General features: G+C 50.5%; 2 protein-coding genes across 2 annotated transcripts; one reads left to right on the plus strand and one right to left on the minus strand.

The window, feature by feature from the left end:
- The first annotated feature begins 5,701 nt into the window (after positions 1-5,701).
- Positions 5,702-9,366, plus strand: LOC137663516 (tubulin alpha-1D chain-like). The gene is made up of 3 exons (XM_068400836.1): positions 5,702-5,903; positions 7,249-7,397; positions 8,152-9,366. The coding sequence occupies exons 1-3, from the start codon at positions 5,702-5,704 to the stop codon at positions 9,133-9,135; spliced, it is 1,335 nt and encodes a 444-aa protein (XP_068256937.1). The 3' UTR covers positions 9,136-9,366.
- A 5,142-nt stretch (positions 9,367-14,508) lies between these two features.
- LOC137663509 (tubulin alpha-1C chain-like) lies at positions 14,509-16,809 on the minus strand. The gene is made up of 3 exons (XM_068400821.1): positions 16,581-16,809; positions 16,234-16,382; positions 14,509-15,489 (listed from the first exon to the last, which is right to left on the minus strand). Exons 1-3 carry the CDS (start codon positions 16,807-16,809, stop codon positions 14,509-14,511), a joined length of 1,359 nt encoding a protein of 452 aa, XP_068256922.1.
- Positions 16,810-18,470: the final 1,661 nt, after the last annotated feature.

Consider the following 18,470-nt stretch of genomic DNA (forward strand, 5'->3'; position numbering starts at 1 on the left):
CTGGGAAACAGGATCTGGCAGTTCAGGCTAAAGTGGAGGATGGAGATCTCTAGGACTGTTGTTCTGCATGTTTGGCCAGCGTCAAATTCACTCGAAAAGACAACAACTGCCTTCGGGGGGATGAGGGTGTGGAAAGTTGGCAGCTTTCACTCCCCAGAAAGAGGCATAATGGGAACCAGTGGCTGGAAGCTGATGTTGGGGAAATTCGCATGTGAAACAGGGAGCAAATTTAACTAGGTGAACAATTAACCATGGGAACAAATTATTTCTGAAATGGCGGATTTTGGAACTACATGAATCACTATTTTTTCAGTTCAGCCGACGAACCAAAAATACCAAAAAAATCCCATATTTGGCTCAGCCTGAAGCAAAGTGAGATTTTTCCCCTGACTTTTTTCCTGTTTCAGCAACACCAAAAATTAATATTGAATTAAATAAATTAATATTGAATTAAATAAATTGATATTGAACTAAGTATTTTCTCTTCCCAGGAAAAAAACCTTTTGATTCCATGGGGGCTCCTCTAACGAAAGCAAGCGACAGGAATAAAAGGTGACATTTAAGTGCCATTCTTCAAAGTCACACAGCAAAAGCAGGACGTTCTCTGCTCCTCAGCAGCCTGGTGATCCACGTGCTTGCCCAGAGTGTGGCCACAGCTCAGTTCTTCCCTCCATCTCAGGACACTTCTCCGACGTGTTTTGGGATGCCACCCACATCCTCATGGGTAAGGATTTGTTCCGTAGAGGCGAACAGCAGCTGGTGCCAGACCACATGGTGGGGGTGGCAATAGGAAGACCAGGGAGAGGGAGGAGGCGATATTTAGGATGTGGGAGTGGGAAGGAGGCAGCAGCTGTGAGGTTTGGCTATAAAAAGGCTGGGAGCTGCCGCAACGGGTCCTCTGGGGGGGTGGTCTCTGTCCTTGTTGATGCTGTTCTAAATATGTCTTGGAGCTGAGATCTCAGGCAGGTTATCTCTGTCACCACCAGACTATAGCACTTCTCTCTTTTGCTTTCCATTTCCCAAGAAAGACAGAAATCAGCCCCAAAATTTTTTAACTTGGGGTTGACCAAAAGCACATAATTTAGTGAATAAATGCTTCATGCTCTAAACTGCGTGGGTTCCTCATTTTCTCTTTTCTCATTGAGGAACAGGTGTTTCTTGGAAAGAGAAGGTCTTGTCTGACCATCAGGCTTGGTGCACACATTTTGGGAGGCTCTTGGTTTAGGCCAGAAATGAATAGCTTCTCTATACTCAGAGGCCACCTTTGTTCCCAGCAGAGGTTTGGAGGCCACGACGCTGACAGCAGTGTTTACATGATGCTCTGTCTAACAAAAGAACCCTGCCTGACCCAATTATGGCTGAATTCATCCGCTTCCAAACCAGGCATAGCTGTGTGCCCAACCTGCTTGGCTTGAATTCCCTAAATCCATGGCATAGCCCCAAGCAGGAATGGGGTAATGCTCCCATCTGCCCTCAGAGGCAGAGGTTGGGCTGAACATGCCAGTGTAGGACAGCTCTTCCATGGATGCCTTCCTCTTCCAGGTCAGCTCATCTCTTTGCTCATCGTGGCTGCAGTCGTGTCCCCATGCCTCCGCAGAGGCTGACAGTACACAGGGAAATAAAGCTTCTCTAAAGAAATTTACCCTTTGGCTGGGGATGTTCTTACAATCAGGTTGGTCCATACAGGTCCTTGGTGAGAGGGTTAATTTTGCCTCCTAAAAACCCCTTGAGGTCAACTTAGAACAGGTTGCTTGAGGACTTGCGCAGGTGAGTTTTGGATATATTCAAGGATGAAAATTCCCCCATCTTTATGTTCCTGCTCCAGTGTCTGACCACCTTCACCGTGAGTTGAAAGGTCTCCCTCTATGGTCCTGTACTCCAAATCTGACGAGCTCATCGGTCTGCACTGGACTTGCTCCAGTATGCCAATATCTCTCTTGTACTGGTCAGCTCAAACTGGACCCAATAAGCAGAGAGGGTCTCACAAATGCTGAACAGAGGAAAAACTCCCTGTCCTTGCCTGCCTGGCTGCACTTGTGCTGATACAGTCTGTGACATGGTTGTCTCCCTCCACCCCAGAGCTGTCAACCTGTTGCAACTGTGGCTGAACCAAAGGAAGTTTGGGAACATTTTAATGGGAAAATGAAGAGGTAAATATGGGAATTAGTAAACAAGTTACCACTAACCACTCTTATCTACCTGCTGCTAGTAACCACACAGGCACTACTGAGACTTAAGGGCAGATCCAGAGCAGTCTTAAAGACGTATCTACCCATTTGTAGGATGGGGCCAAAACTGGCTCGGAGTCCTTGCGTCAGCTCTTGGCAGGAGGGCAAAGTGAGCCCTTAAAGGCCAGCAGGTGAGGCAAATGGAGGGTCTGAGCCTACACCTGAGTGTCCCAGAGGTGCAAAACTCAGTAGATTCCCCAAAGGTCAGTGGGGACAAGGAACAAAGACCAAAAATTGCAGGATGGAGTCTAAAAAATAGACAAGCTCAGTGGCAGTGCTCTGAGTGAGGATGAGGGGAAGATTGTTTCTTCTGGATAAAGTGAATCATATGGGGGCACACAAACTTCCTCAGAGTTTCCTTCTTTTTAGCCAACCCCAAACTTTGGCACCCACTTTTTTTTTTTTTCCCCCAGTTGAATCTTTTTGAAAAAAAATACAAAAAACCCTCACATTGCACTGTACCCCAGGCTGTTTAATCACAGAAATCACACCAGCTAGGCACTAACAGATCACTTTATCCCTTGCTATTTCTAGGGATGCAAAGGAAAAGGAACTCTGCTCCTTTAAGCTAGCAGAAAGCTTCTTTATATTCAGGTGGAGTCAAGCCTTCCTGGGCTATAAAGTTGCAGGGAGAGGCAGGGGGAGCAGCTGTTTTACTTAGATCTTAGCACGCTTCCAGTCTCATCATGGTAAGAGCATGCCTTGTATTTGTATTAGTCTAAACTTAAAATATAGATTGTATATTTTCCAAGTGGACTGAGCTGAACAACTTACTTGCTCTTTTTCTCTCTTTTTCTCTTGGGGATGTTAATTCCAAACAGCTTTGCTTAATTGCTGATTACCTTATGGTTTATTGATTCAATGTTTGCTCCTTATAAGGGAAAAGTGAGGGACTTGGTTGGAGAAGAGCTATTTAAGTGGCCTCTTGCTGCTTTTCACTCTGAGTTTACAGCTCCTGAGGTGGGGTCTATAGAGTTGCAAAGTTTCTGTCTCTTTAATGCGAGTTGGGTTTTACTTTTTTGGGGAAACCAGCATATCTCGATATACAACTCTATGATAGAAGAAAATTTAAAGTTTGATGCTGCTGGCCCTTTTCCCTGAGTTTAACACTTCAACTCTCACACTGCCACAGGGAATTAATGCAACTTGCAGAGATCTTTAGGTTTTTTTTTTTTCCTTAGGAGTGAGCTGCCATGTTGTCTTTGTCTGCTACAAACCCTTGGGATTAGATATTAAATGAATCAAGTCCCCCCTTCCTTCTAGCTTTTTAATTGGATCTTTGCTCTAAAGAGTTTGCAGCTGTGAAACTGAAGTGGATTGATCTGGTTACTAAAAAAACTGCAACCCTGAACAGTGCTGGCTGATCTGGCTGGAAGTTATTGTAAAGAATAATGCAACTGTCACCTTCTTGTGAATGCAAAAGGGTGACTTGTTGGAAAATCTGGTGGTGTCCCTTTGCATGTTGCAAATGGAAGAAAACTTCAAAGTGGCTCCTACTGAGTCAGCTTTTGAACTTTGCCTTTTATCTGCTGACTTCTAGAGTCTGCCTTGGCTACAAAACAGTTAAACATTTACATGGTATTTCCAATGGGAAAATCAGCTGGACAACAATAGGCTGCCTATAGCCAGAGCCTGTAAAATCCAGTTCATCCTGATGTGGGATCTCAAAAAACCTTCTGGCATATTTGAGGGGAGGGGGGTGGAAAACCTGCAGAAAAAAAGTTGCACTTTCTTCCTTCCAGCAGCCCCCCCCCTTTTTTTTTATCCTCTCTTTTTTTTTTGTTCCCATTCCCTGTGCTCTGGGCTGAAAATACCAGTGCTCCCTTGAAGCAGGTGCTGGGACTAGCGAGCTGGGAGAGGATAGTGAGTGGAGCAGCTGTCCCAGCTAGCGCTGGCGAGGTGGCTGCGGCGCTGACCCTTGCAAACTGTGGCGAGCAGCTATTGCAACCATCTCGCGGAGAGGGATGGGCAAATGGCAGCCAGCATTTCCCACATAGTGCAAATATCAACTCGGAGAGGGAGGACTCAAACCCAGCCTCCACACCCAGCAGAACTGGTGGTCTCGGCCCAGACTGGGATTAAGCAGTGTTTAGCCAGCTGTGGGTAAAGGGGTTGGTGTCCCTCTGCGGTACCAGGAGCATTCATCCAGTTGGTGTCTAGCTTTATGTTGGATGACTTGGGCGTGCGTTGGCCATTGGAGTTGCTTGAGGGCTGAGAAATGTCTTGGCCCATCCATGCTTGGAGACTAAGAGGGAAGAAGTTGCATTGCATCCTTCTCCTGATGGCTACTACCACAAGGGGCTGGTGCCCAGGACTGTCTAGCAGTACTTGGAGGATTGTGACTTTTAAGGGACAGAGTCCCTCTGGCAGGATAGTCATGCCTAGAGGTGAGCACACAGAGGATGTCCTCTCAGCCCTGAGACAACTGGGCTCTCAGTGGCGTTTGTTATGCTCTGCTCAAGGTGGGCTACTTGGAGCAAGGGAGCTGGGCTTGTCTGTGGAGACCCCAGCTCTGGGTAGGGCTGGGTGGTGGTGTGAAATGAGGTGAGACCTGAACCAAGCTGTCCATCGACGCTACAAATAATAGGATCAGCTGCACTGCTTGTCATTCCCAGGTGGGATCACCAGCTCCCTTTCGTGGTGATCCCTTGGGAAGCAGCACTGCCCCATATCATGCATGGCAGTGATTGGGAGTCTCTGCTTGGGAGCTGGGACATAAACCTCTGTCATTGCCGCAGCAGCACTTTGATCTTGGGGTGGCGGAAACAGCAGAGATGCCAATTACCCAGGGAACACGCAACCATCAAAAGTCCCCAGAAGACGCCAGTACCTTCAGTCGCCCTGGAGACAGAGGCTCCTGGAGGGTGACCTGGTTAAATCAGGACTCCGAACCTCTCCCCGGGTGTCAGCCTGCCCTTGTTCCGGCCACAGGCATCTGCTGGTTTCCTCCAGCCTCGTTTCCTGCTGTGACTCCCAGCTTGGCTGTGGGTTTCCCAAGCTTGGCTTCTCCCTGCTTAGTGCAGAGCTTTTTTGGGATCAAGGAGCCCGGAGCTGTTGTCCCCAATGCCCCGTTGCCCTGAGACCCAGGGCTTTGACAGCTGCTCCGCTCCATGGCAGGGCCAGTTGAGCATCAAGCGAGGAGCCAGCGTTTCTCAGCTGCTTCCTGCCTCAGCATGAAGCCCATCACCTCCTTCCTTCCTCCTCCCCAGGCTGGGACAGCCCTTCCTAGGGACGCTCTGTGTGCAGCTTGGCTGTGTCCAGCTGCCCCGCAGATCACGGTTTGTTCCTCGCTCCAGCTCCCAGCGGTGGGCGGAAGCCGCCTGTTTCCCTAATCATCCGCAGTAGCAAATGGCTCAAATGAGAACCGTGGGGGCTAGTGCTAAGTCACAGGATGTCTAAAAATCGCCTTAACAAGCCATTTCCCCTTGCAGAGGGAGTGCATTTCCATCCACATCGGGCAGGCTGGCGTGCAGATGGGCAACGCCTGCTGGGAGCTGTACTGCCTTGAGCATGGGATCCAGGCGGACGGGACCATTCCTGGCCCCAAGCAGGTGAAACCTGTGGAGCCAAAGTCTGAACAAGTGGATTCTTCTTTCGAGACCTTCTTCTGCGAGACAGCGTCTGGGAAGCACGTACCCCGGGCAGTGTTCATAGACTTGGAGCCCACCGTCATCGGTAATAGTGGGGCAGTTGGGTGTTGTGGCATCTTGAACTGTGACTCCTGACCCTTCTTACTTGGGGCTCATGTTCCTGCTCATATTGCCCAGCAGCTCCTACTCCTCCACATAGTAAAATGTCTCCAGCCATCAGAAGGAGACAGAATTTGCATTTCCAAATGGACCTGGGATTGACAAACCCATTACTCTTACTACACTGACTTGTCTTTAGTTGGTCCCTCCTTTTAAGAGACCTGCTGTCTTGAGCAGGGTCCTCAGCAGGTGTAAAGTGACATGGGTTTATTAACCTCAGTGGCTCTGAACTGAATTACACCATCCTACGACCCGATGTGGCACATCTGGTTTTAATGCTACCTGTGAAGCATCTTTGGGCAGATGGGTGCTACACATCTCATGGTTTTGTGGAAACTGGGTGTCTTGCTACTGCAAGCTTTCTACTTCCCCTTCCAGCCCCAGCTCCTTTAGTGATCTCTGGGTGTTTGACTCAATTGTGGCACTTTGATTTGGAGTAACTTCCTAGAAAACAAATTCTTCTGTGTTTTTTTTTTTTGCTCAAGGAACTGGTGGAAATTACTCCCAACCACCTACATCCACCTACCTGCTTCTGCCTTCTAGGCTTCTCCTGGGTGTTTGATCCTATCTTACCATCTAGGATGTGTGACTCATTATTTCATCTAATGGAAGGAATGTAGACTTTTGTTTTGCTTCCACTTAATTTTCAGGCTCCTTATCAAGGCACTAAATTGGGAACCTAATGAGGGAGCCAGTAGAATATTGAAATGTATCCAATATTGAGACTGAGTGGGTTTAAATACCCGCTGGAGGTGTCTCCAACCTCATTGACTGCATGGAGCCTAGAGAAACTGCTCCTAATACCTGTCTTCATAAGGTGCCTAAAGCTGGGTTGGATACATCCAGCAGAAACATCAACACTGGAGGCACTCTGTCTCCTCTTCAGTGTGCTGTAGAGCAGAAGATGGAGGTAGTGCTTCCAGCCATCTCAAGATGCTTTGCAACAAGCAGAAACACAAGCTGCATGTGGTAACTATGATCCTACAATAATGTTGGCAATGTAGGCAGTGTCCTAACCCTTTAAGCCAAATTACATTAGGATCTCAAAGTGGCTGCTGGGTGAAGATGGAGGAGGTATAGTAGGACCCTGAGAAATTAGCCTGGACAAGATTATACTTACTCCTTCCATTATTCCCAGTCTGAACTAACCATGCCATGACTGTCATCTCACATGGGCTACTGGTAGATTTGATGTGTGTTTTACTCCGCCACACCAATGTCAGCAACCTGTAACTCTGTGCTTCTCTCCATGGCTGCTCCTCCTTGTGCAGATGAGATCAGGACTGGGACCTACCATGCACTCTTCCACCCAGAGCAGCTCATCAGTGGCAAGGAAGATGCTGCCAACAACTATGCCCGTGGCCACTACACCATTGGAAAGGAGATTATAGACACTGTCCTCAGCAGAATTCGTAAAATGGTAAGAAAAAAGACAGTCTTTCCCTTAAATTAAAGCATACCATGGACAATACAATTAAACTTTGGGTTTTGGGTAAAAGTCTTTAAAAGAAAAATGTCTTCATGTGAGCTCCAAGGGTGGCTGCTGTTGCTGTGATTAGGTTTGGGGCTCAGTAAAGCAAGGGCCCATCTGAACCTGTACAACTGCCCTAAAAGCATCTGTCATTGCATGTCATCTGTGTATGAAGTGACACAACACTAGACCTAAGAGACAGAAGAGAAGGAGACCTTTGATCACAGGGAAGCCACACCCTGGTTGTGCAACTGTGGATATTAATTCTAAAAGGACAACTGGTAGCCAGGCTGGAAAGACCAAACTCCACGTTTGATAGGAATGAAGTAGGATTGTAACAATGTACTTGAATACCTGTCAGTGAAATGTTTTTGAGATGTCTCCTAAGGGTCTAGGACCCACATGCTACCTCCCATCCCCTCTCAGGTGCTGAGGTATGCATTGAGCTGATAATGGAGCAATTTGCCAGGAGTTCCCCTCTGACCATGCAGAGCTACCTGTGGCAGCTCCATGGAAACGCTGCGATTAATTAACACATGTGTACTTAAGATGCTCAGTAGGGCGCTATAATGAGTGAATCCACTCCAGGGGCTGGGTGCACTCTGGCCAGTAAGTGCTCTAAGCAGAATTTGTTGCTGTATTATTTGGGATAGTTATTTCAGTCCTTAACAGAGAGAGGTAAATGTACGTTATTCTGCCGCAGGCTGACCAGTGCAGTGGCCTCCAAGGGTTCCTGGTCTTCCACAGCTTTGGGGGAGGCACAGGCTCTGGGTTCACCTCCCTCCTCATGGAGCGGCTCTCCGTGGAGTACAGCAAGAAGTCCAAGCTGGAATTCTCTGTATATCCAGCCCCACAGGTCTCCACAGCAGTGGTGGAGCCCTACAACTCCATCCTCACCACCCACACCACCCTGGAGCACTCGGACTGCTCCTTCATGGTGGACAACGAAGCCATTTATGACATCTGCAACCGCAACCTGGACATTGAGCGTCCCACCTACACCAACCTCAACAGGCTGATTGGGCAGATAGTCTCATCAGTCACCGCCTCTTTGAGATTTAATGGTGCTTTGAATGTTGACCTGATCGAATTCCAGACCAACCTGGTGCCCTACCCACGGATACACTTCCCACTCACCACCTATGCACCCATCATCTCATCAGAGAAAGCCTACCATGAGCAGCTGTCGGTGCCAGAGATCACCAATGCTTGCTTTGAGTTCTCCAACCAGATGGTGAAATGCGACCCACGCCGTGGCAAGTACATGGCATGCTGCCTGCTGTACCGGGGCGATGTGGTGCCCAAGGACGTGAACGCGGCCATAGCAGCTATTAAAACACGCCGGTCGATCCAGTTTGTGGACTGGTGCCCCACAGGCTTCAAGGTGGGTATCAACTACCAGCCTCCCACGGTGGTGCCTGGAGGAGACCTGGCCAAGGTGCAGCGGGCTGTCTGCATGCTGAGCAACACCACGGCCATCGCGGAGGCGTGGGCCCGCCTGGACCACAAGTTTGACCTGATGTATGCCAAGCGAGCCTTTGTGCACTGGTACGTGGGGGAGGGCATGGAGGAGGGAGAATTCTCAGAGGCCAGGGAGGACCTGGCTGCCCTGGAGAAGGATTATGAGGAGGTTGGAAGGGACTCGGCAGATGGAGAAGAAGATGAGGCTGATGAGGATGAGTATTAACAAACTGCAGTCTCTTCTTAATGAAGTCAAACCTCAGATGAAATACAAACCCTCTGTCATCAGGCTAAACTGGTCCTGAGTACCTGGAGGTGCCAAAGGATTGCCCTGAACCTCAACGCTACTGTTTGACATATTATACCTTTTCTGCTTGCATAGTCTATGTGCTCCTAGTGCACTTCTCTAGCATGGGTGTCTCGAGCTTTATCACATTGCTGTTTATCGATGAGTGAAGCTGAATAGGTGCCTGGCTTAGTGTTGGGGACGCATCCTGCCTGGGCAGAGGATCCTGGTTGCTAGTCCAGGGGAATGTTGCAAGCTGCCTGCTTTGGCTGAAATGGCAAACTCTTGCTCTGGCTTTTACTGTAAAAGCACTTTTGAATAAGAAATGTACCTGTACACTTCTATGCAACTCTTTTGTATTTGAATAAAGACATTTTTTTTTGGCTTTGAGTTCTTTGGATGTAATCAGGTTGTTTTGTGTGGGGAGATCCCTACTGCATGGATGTTGTCTTGGGGAGAACAACAGATGCTGATAAGGGTGTGCTCTGGGCAGACCAGCTGTGAGGATCATCAACCATAATTATTGCTGTGAGGGAAATGTCCTATATCCTGCAGGGACTCGGCTGTCTGGAGCTGGATGCTGCTGTTCTCATCCCCAAGAGCAGCCCAGAGGAAGCGTGTCTGGGAACAGGCAGGGAATCCCCAGTTTGACCAGTGCCATAATGGGGTAAAGAGCACCTTTCTGGTGGGGTTTCACCTCCTCACCATCTCTAGTGAAGCTTACTTGTTGCCTGAGCAAGTCCTGGCTGTTGGGGCAGTGCTGTAGCTCTGTGCTGGGGCCTCGCTCAGGGGTTGCTGGAGGTGGTGTGGGTGTGAAACCAGCCCCACATCCTTGGGGTTGGAGTTTGTCCCGAGGAGGTGAGCCAGGCCCATGTGATGGCGTGACTCAGGAGGAAAAGCAATGAAATGCCCCTGATAAGATATGGAGAGGGAATATTCATAAGCCTGTGGGACAGGAGAATGGCTGGCTCCATGCTGCACCCAGTCTCTAGGTGCCCTGCTCCTGGCTGCAGCCACTTTGTGTTTGTTGTATGCCATAGCCCCCCATCCAACCTTCATTTTAGTGCTGGACTCTGTCTCAAAGTGGAGTCAGTCTTTCCTCCCAGACCTCCTCCATGCCCTGTAGCTACAGCTGCCCTCTCCCCTGATGGGGGTATGACTCTGGAGATGTTCCCAAAGTGATGGACTGGGAGGTACAGCCAGGGATGGCCAGAGGGATGGGGAAGCTTTGCCAGGGGAGGTTCAGGTTGGACATTAGGAAGCATTTCTTCTCAGCAAGGGTCATTAGCCATTGGAAGGGGCTGCCCAGGGAGGTGGTGGAGTCACCATCTCTGGAGGGGTTTAAGAAAAGCCTGGACATGGCACTTAGTGCCCTGGTCTAGTTGCCATGGTGGTGTCAGGGCAATGGTTGGACTCGATGATCCCAGAGGTCTCTTCCAACCTGGTTGATTCTGTGACCTATACTTGGGAGATGGAGGAGGAAGGATCCCAGAGCTCATTGCTGGCTGCAGTTAGCCTAAAAGGCTGGGGTGCTGACAGCATGAATGGGCAGTAGATGGACCCCGAGGAAGATCCCTGTTGGGCTGAAACCTCCTCTGTGCTCAACTCACTGCTGTGAAAGTGCCTGAGCTAAAATGTTAGGCATGTCCCAGTGCTCTTGGGGAGGCTGAGCATCAGACTACCCTCTGAGGCTGGTCCATCTGGGGATGGTAACCAGCTCCTGCCTTGTCTGATGGGTCTTCTTCATCTTCAGCTCTGCTAGGGTGATGGAGCCCACTGAGACACCCCAAAGCTTGTCATCCTGAAGACCTTGGGGCTGAGCAGGTCTCTTCTCATCCACCCTAGGTGGCCACTTTCCACCCTCTGATTCCTGAGGACAGGGCCAACCCACCTCCTGGGTTTTGAGTTGGTTGTAGCCGCACCATGCCCCTAGCACTGACAATAACCCTCACAGGGCATAGTAACTGCTCTGTTTGCCAGAAATGAGCCTGTTTTGCACTCAAAGCTGCTTTTTAAAAGAGCAAAGATGACTTCTGTCTCTGTGCCACCAGGTGAACGTGCTGGAAAGTTTCCAGGCACAGTCTCAAGGGCTGCCACCTTTCCTTGGTGGCTCCATTCCTCCCAGACAGCTGAGACTGGAAGCTGCTGGTTAAATCCCCCCCAAAATGTGACAGCAGGCTTGTGTGGACACAGGGCAAACATCCCTCCCCCTTGGAGCCACGAGCCAACCCAGTATGGCTGAGCAAGAGCAGGCGTGCAGCCATGTGCTCCTGCAGCTTGGAAAGCAATTAGTGCAACACTGGGGCTGATGTAATCATTTATTACTGAAATCAATTATTCCAGCACATCCACCAGTGCAGACTCGATCCAGCCCTCCCACAAACAGAGGGAGGGAGGGAAGGAAAGGCTTTTCCTGGCGGGGAGAGCGATCCCAGGGCTTTTGTGGAGTTGGCATCTCCAGCTCAATGGCCATAGGCAATGCTTTGACCACTCCACAAGCATTGGATCCTCCAGACCCACACCCAAGAGCAGCACACACTTCATTGCACAGCTTCAGCGTTATTTTCCTTACCTGTGTGCTGGAATAGCAAAGCTGGTCATAAGAAAAGGGTCCACTGAACAGCAACACATGGAGCAGCCTGCAGGACCCCTGTTTCCACCACATTAGAATCATAGAATGGTTTCAGTTGGAAGAGACCTTAAAGACCATCCAGTTCCAACCCACTGCCACAGGCAGGGACACCTTCCACTAGACCAGGTTGCTCCAAGCCCCATCCAACCTGGCCTTGAACACTGCCAGGGAGGGGGCAGCCACAGCTTCTCTGGGCAGCCTGGGCCAGTGTCTCACCACCCTCACAGGAAAGAATTTCTTCCTAATATCTCATCTAAATCTCCCCTCTTTCAGTTTAAAACCATTCCCCCTCGCCCTGTCACTCCATGCCCTTGTAAAAAGCCCCTCTCCAGCTTTCCTGTAGCCCCTTCAGGCACTGGAAGGCTGCTAGAAGGTCTCTGCGGAGCCTTCTCTTCTCCAGGCTGAACAGCCCCAACTCTCTCAGCCTGTCTTCACAGGAGAGGTGCTCCAGCCACATTGCTCCAGCCCCTTCACCACCCTTCATTCACTACCTCATTACTGCAATGAGGGTAGATGACAGGGGTCAGGGCAGATTTGTTCATCATTGTCCCACAGGGAGGAGGCTCAAGGTGCCTGTAGAGCTCTGCCACTGACTTCTCACAAGGTCTTAGGCAAGTCCCCTCTTCCTTGGTGCCATCCAGCCCTGATTCAGCAGCACCTGCTGCCTTTTGCTTCCATCCCATGTCCCAGTGCAAGCCAAAGGCTGTGTCTGGAGAAGCTGGGGAAGTTCTGCATGGTCCTCCTGGGACTAGTGGGGATGAAGCTGCTTAGGGGGGTTGTTGTTCAGCACAGGGGGACATGGGCTTGATCTGGGTGGGGGACAAACTGTCTCACTCCATCATCAATTCTGGGCCCAGCTTAGGGCCATCACACACAGATGTGATAGAAAAGATCCTGCTGCCATCGCAAGCTGATGAGCCTGAAGCTCACAAACATTCACAAAAAAATGCACTGATGGAGCTGCAAGGCTGTCAGGGCCATGGGCAGGACTGTGCTGTGGCTGCAGAGATGCATGTGTCCCCGATGGGCCAAAAGCTGGGCTTTCCTCCACTCCCAGCATGGGTAAGAGCTGTGCACCAGCTCACACCATACATCTCTGCATTCAAGAGCTATCAGGCACATTGGAAGATCTAAAATGAGAAGAAAAAAGCACTTTTTCCAAGCAGGAGGTTGACCCTCCAGGAAGAGATCAACAGATCCATGAAGTTTAAAAGCCCTTTCAGTGTCATATAATCAGATGGTCTAGATGTGACCTCAGGCCACCAGACATGGTACAGCCACTCTGGCTGCTGTGCCTCCCTCCTACAGCCCTGCAACTCTGGGCAGTGAGGTGACCTGCTTTGAGTGTGCCACAAGGAGGGCAGACCATGAACCCCAAAACAGGACCCCTACCCCAGGACATCTGTGCTGAGCAGAAGAAAATCTGTTGTGTCTCCACCCCCCCCCCCACCCACCAAAAAAAACCAAGGCAACACATCAAGCAATCACCACCCTGCCAGCCCCACCAGTCCAAGCAGCCTTGCTCCCCCATGCAGAGGGCAGCTGGAGGTGAGACAGCCCCCAGGAGCTCCCACCTTGGTGACCTTGGGAGATTGCCACCCCAGGAATCCAGCAAGTGGAGACAGGCTTTAATAATAACCACCCCCCTCCACCCTTGCCTCAGGTTGTTTAAACATTCCTCCAGTGCAACCCAGAGCCAACACTGTCAGCCCTTCAGTTAGAGCCTGATTGCAGATCCAGCTTCCCCACCATATCCCAGCCAGCTCCTTTTCTTGGATCACTTACTGGGAGGAGAGTCCCCAGTGGGGATCTGCAGGCATCAAGTTAAATCCTTTTTTTTCAGCTCATGAGCTGTTTGCAGGGATTTTTGCATCAATCGCATCTGGTGAACAGCCATCACCCAGCACAAGAGGGATGAAGTCTAACTGGGGAGAGAGCTCCTTGCTTTGGAGCTTAGAGCCAGGACATGGTTGGGGTGCTTTTGCAGGGGTCTGACGGACAGCAGAGGTATGTGAATTCTCATCTCAGCTCCAGTCAGACTTCCAGGCAGGCCCAGCCCTGGCAGCAGGACATGGATTGCTTTAGCAGGAGACCAGACAAACCTGATCCCACTCTCTGCTATGCCTTGGAGCAGACAGCAACACAGAAAACCCAGAGCCAGCTGAATATGAGCACATGGACAATCCATGGACCACCAGTGCCTGGGTTGGTTCATCACTCCAATGTTCATTTAAACACAGCAGTTCCACCCCAGGGCAGATGGCTCACATCATGCTGTCACCCACCCCAGTTCACCAGGCCCACCCCAGCACCTACAAGCAGGAAAGCCCTACAGGTAGGACTGCAGTGACCAAGGCAACACAGGAACCACCCTGCAGCCACCACCTCCCCTACCCCATGAGCCAGTTTGGTGGCACATCAAGACAGGAGATGATGTTCTGCTGGTAACCATTTATTCAGCCAACGCTGTGCATACACAAAACTTGACCAACGAGTTGCCTTTGGCCAAGCTATAGAGTTTCCAAGTCACATTTCCCCAGACTCAGCCCACAACTCCCTTCTCTGGAAGAAATTGCAAGACTAGGATAGAAAAAGCTTCATCCAAGCTGCCTTCACACTGGTAAATGTATTATTACTCATCATACTCCTCTCCATCTTCACTAAGAAGAGACTGCAGTTTGTTAATACTCATCCTCATCAGCCTCATCTTCTCCATCTGCTGAGTCCCTTCCAACCTCCTCATAATCCTTCTCCAGGGCAGCCAGGTCCTCCCTGGCCTCTGAGAATTCTCCCTCCTCCATGCCCTCCCCCACATACCAGTGCACAAAGGCTCGCTTGGCGTACATCAGGTCAAACTTGTGGTCCAGGCGGGCCCACGCCTCCGCGATGGCCGTGGTGTTGCTCAGCATGCAGACAGCCCGCTGCACCTCAGCCAGGTCTCCTCCAGGCACCACCGTGGGAGGCTGGTAGTTGATACCAACCTTGAAGCCTGTGGGGCACCAGTCCACAAACTGGATCGACCGGCGTGTTTTAATAGCTGCTATGGCCGCGTTCACGTCCTTGGGCACCACATCGCCCCGGTACAGCAGGCAGCATGCCATGTACTTGCCACGGCGTGGGTCACATTTCACCATCTGGTTGGAGAACTCAAAGCAAGCATTGGTGATTTCTGGCACCGACAGCTGCTCATGGTAGGCTTTCTCTACCGAGATGATGGGTGCATAGGTGGTAAGCGGGAAGTGTATCCGTGGGTAGGGCACCAGGTTGGTCTGAAACTCAGTCAGGTCAACATTCAAAGCACCATCAAATCTCAAGGAGGCAGTGATGGAGGAGACTATCTGCCCAATCAGCCTGTTGAGGTTGGTGTAGGTGGGACGCTCAATGTCCAGGTTGCGGTTGCAGATGTCATAAATGGCTTCGTTGTCCACCATGAAGGAGCAGTCCGAGTGCTCCAGGGTGGTGTGAGTGGTGAGGATGGAGTTGTAGGGCTCCACCACTGCTGTGGAGACCCGTGGGGCTGGGTACACAGAGAATTCCAGCTTGGACTTCTTGCTGTACTCCACAGAGAGCCGCTCCATGAGGAGGGAGGTGAACCCAGAGCCTGTGCCTCCCCCAAAGCTGTGGAAGACCAGGAACCCTTGGAGGCCACTGCACTGCTCAGTCTGCAGGACCAGGGAAAGAGACAGAAGGACCAAGTTACTAGAGTTATTCTGGTCTACTTTGTTCAAACATCAAGTTTATGGCCTTTTTGTGTTTTTTACTACTGCTTCCACACACCTTCCACTTCTAACAGGTGAGATCTGTTAGACACAGCAAATGCAGCTGCTTCTAAATTATCTCCTATTTTAGCAGGAAGAAAGGCCTGGCCTGAGATAGTGACATAGTGGGTTAGATAGAGACCATAATACTAGCAGTCAAGAAGATTAGGAAAAGTCTGAAGGCCACTAAGAGGTTCCATCTAAATCACTTGGTGTTATCACAGCACTTCAGAGCATCTACATGTGCAAAACCTCGCACTCCAAAAGCTGCCACACAAGTGAGGAGAGGCCTGAGGGGAGACACTAGCCAGAAGCTGAGCTGTGACACTGGTTGGGATGAGGTGTTGGATCAGGATTGGCACAGCAGACACTACACCCATTAGGAGAAAGCCATCTTGCCTGGACAGTTAAATCAGAGCTGCTTCTTTTCCTGCTTCAGCTGGGGCCACCTTTAGTCCCTTGTTTTCCCCCTCAAGTCCCAACCAGCAAGACATACATCCACATTCATCCCATCATGTTGTTCCAGGTCACAGCAGCATGGTCAAACTGACCAAGATCTGCTTGCCTTCCCCTCCCATTGCATCCCTTGATGACTGGGGCAACAGCAACCAGAGTGCTAATGCAGCTGACCCTCCACAGGGTTGTTACCATTTTACGAGCTCTGTCAACCACCGAGTCAATGATCTCCTTCCCAATGGTGTAGTGGCCACGGGCATAGTTGTTAGCAGCATCTTCTTTGCCATTGATGAGCTGCTCCGGGTGGAAGAGTGCGCGGTAGGCCCCGTTCCTGATCTCATCTGGAGGAAGTTGAGATCTTATGAGTGTCACTGGCACATGATCCACTGTATATCAAGTTACTTACACTAATTTAGATGCTGCTTCACATGGAAACTGGCAGCCTCACCAGTGGTTTAGGTAGCCAACACTACACTTCAGGTCAGAGAAATTATCTTCCCCCACCCTCCTAAGAGATTTGGAGACCTTCCATGACTTACCAATGACAGCGGGCTCCAGGTCAACAAATATTGCTCTGGGTACATGCTTCCCTGATCCTGTCTCACTGAAGAAGGTCCCAAAGGAAGAGTCTATATGCCTTGAGGATGCATCAGAGGAGACGATACCATTTGGCTCAATCCCATGCTCCAGGCAATACAGTTCCCAACAGGAATTGCCCATCTGGACACCAGCCTGGCCAATGTGGACAGAAATACACTCCCTCTGCATGGGGATGGTAGAGAAGAGGAGGTTAGGAATGTGCACTGAGGAATTAGACTAAAGCTGGCACTTCTGGGTGTCTTTACAGAGCACATGGCCAACAAGCTATGGACAAGAGGAGCATTAGGCCAGCTTGGTGGCAACCAGGGCATTTTCTCCATAGCAGGCACCCAAGACCTACTGAATGAGTAACTACTAAGCATTAGGCCTTCAGAGAGATGTTGCAATCTCCCACCACAGCAGATGCAGAGATTAGAGCATTGCCCTAAGTCCCTCTGCATGCCAGTACTGTCATTACATTGCTCCCCAGCCCTCTTCCCAGAAGCAGGCCACCAAGCCCAGCTGCTGAACCTACAGCACATGATGGCTATCAAGTCAAACTGCTCATGTTTTCTTCTCTTTGCTCTGCTGATTCTGCCTTGGGGTAGAAGACAGGGCACAGACAGCCTTCCCAGGTACTTCACCTGGTGTTCTCAGCTGGGCAGACAGGAATGATTCAGCCCAGCCAGCCTTAGACAGCAGTGCAAACCCTCCCTCCCATGCCCTTCCCAAGGAAGTAGAGGTAGACCTCTCCCCACCCAGCTGGGCAGCAGCAGAGGTCCTCTGCCTGCATCTGATGGGAGAAGCCCATGCTGTTGGGCTTCAGAATTGACTGTCAGAGCAGTTTCTCATGTCCATTTAGACTAGTTACAGCCATGCAGGATCAGCTGGCTGGAGACAGCTAGAGAAGGTCCAAGTGAATATGGGCAGGGACCAATTATTTGTCTTCTCCATACAAGACTAGCAGTTGTCCCATGAAGCAACTGCTCTTGGCTTGAGCTGAAGGGTGGGGTCCCTGTGCAGAAAGTGTGGTTGAGCTGCTCAACTCCTTGACACAAGAGGCTGTGAAAACCAGGCTTGGTTCAGAGAGACTAGAAACTTCCACTGAGGCTTACTAGGAGAAAAAACACACATCCATTTCAGGAAGCCCTGAGCTACAAGATAGGAAAGTCTCAGATGGGCTTACCCAAGGCTTAGTCTACTCTCACCACCTGCTTTCAGTTGTGGCCTGGCACTAGGCTGGAGACCCAGCACAGCAAACCTCAGATTATCTTCTTGCAAGAAGCCTGGCACAGCAGGACCCCTACCAAGCACTGAAACAGGGCAGCAACATCCTACACTAAAGCAGAGGGTCCTGCCCTGAGGGTTGATATCTCAGCCCTCAGCCACCACTGCATTTCTCTTTCTACACAAAGAGTCCCAGGACAGCCTTAGCCACCACCACACCAGAGCCAGAACAGGGATACTGAGCCAATCTCCATAAGGAGAGATCTTCATTCCCTCCTCCAGGTCTGCCTCAGCCCCACAGCAGCACCAGATGGTTACCTAGCTCAGTCTTGTGTCAGATTCCACCAGTAAGACCTTCAAAGTGTCTTCATGCATGGGGACAGGCAGGTCTGAAAGCATTTCAGCAGGGTAGTCCTCCCCAGACTAGGAAGAGGTGGACACCAGGCTTACAAGGCAAACCCAGCTCTGGAGACTTGCTCCCAAGCACAAGCTCTGCACCCCCAGGGACCCCTTCTCCAGGGCTCACAATGCTTCTCCAGTGCCCACAACCACTTTCATCCCCAGAGAAGCCTGTAGCCAAGGGCAAGACACCTTCCCCCAGCTGTAAAGACAAGCTACCTCCA

This window comes from Nyctibius grandis, chromosome 5 (genome assembly GCF_013368605.1).
Source record: "Nyctibius grandis isolate bNycGra1 chromosome 5, bNycGra1.pri, whole genome shotgun sequence".
NCBI lineage: Eukaryota > Metazoa > Chordata > Aves > Nyctibiiformes > Nyctibiidae > Nyctibius > Nyctibius grandis.

Coding starts and splice junctions, on each gene's coding strand:
- LOC137663516 (XM_068400836.1), top strand. CDS start 5,702: ATGGGCAACGCCTGCTGGGAGCTGTACTGCCTTGAGCATGGGATCCAG. Junction 5,904..7,248: donor CTTGGAGCCCACCGTCATCG/GTAATAGTGGGG, acceptor CTCCTTGTGCAG/ATGAGATCAGGACTGGGACC. Junction 7,398..8,151: donor TCAGCAGAATTCGTAAAATG/GTAAGAAAAAAG, acceptor ATTCTGCCGCAG/GCTGACCAGTGCAGTGGCCT.
- LOC137663509 (XM_068400821.1), bottom strand. CDS start 16,809: ATGCAGAGGGAGTGTATTTCTGTCCACATTGGCCAGGCTGGTGTCCAG. Junction 16,383..16,580: donor CCTGGAGCCCGCTGTCATTG/GTAAGTCATGGA, acceptor AACTTCCTCCAG/ATGAGATCAGGAACGGGGCC. Junction 15,490..16,233: donor TTGACAGAGCTCGTAAAATG/GTAACAACCCTG, acceptor CTGGTCCTGCAG/ACTGAGCAGTGCAGTGGCCT.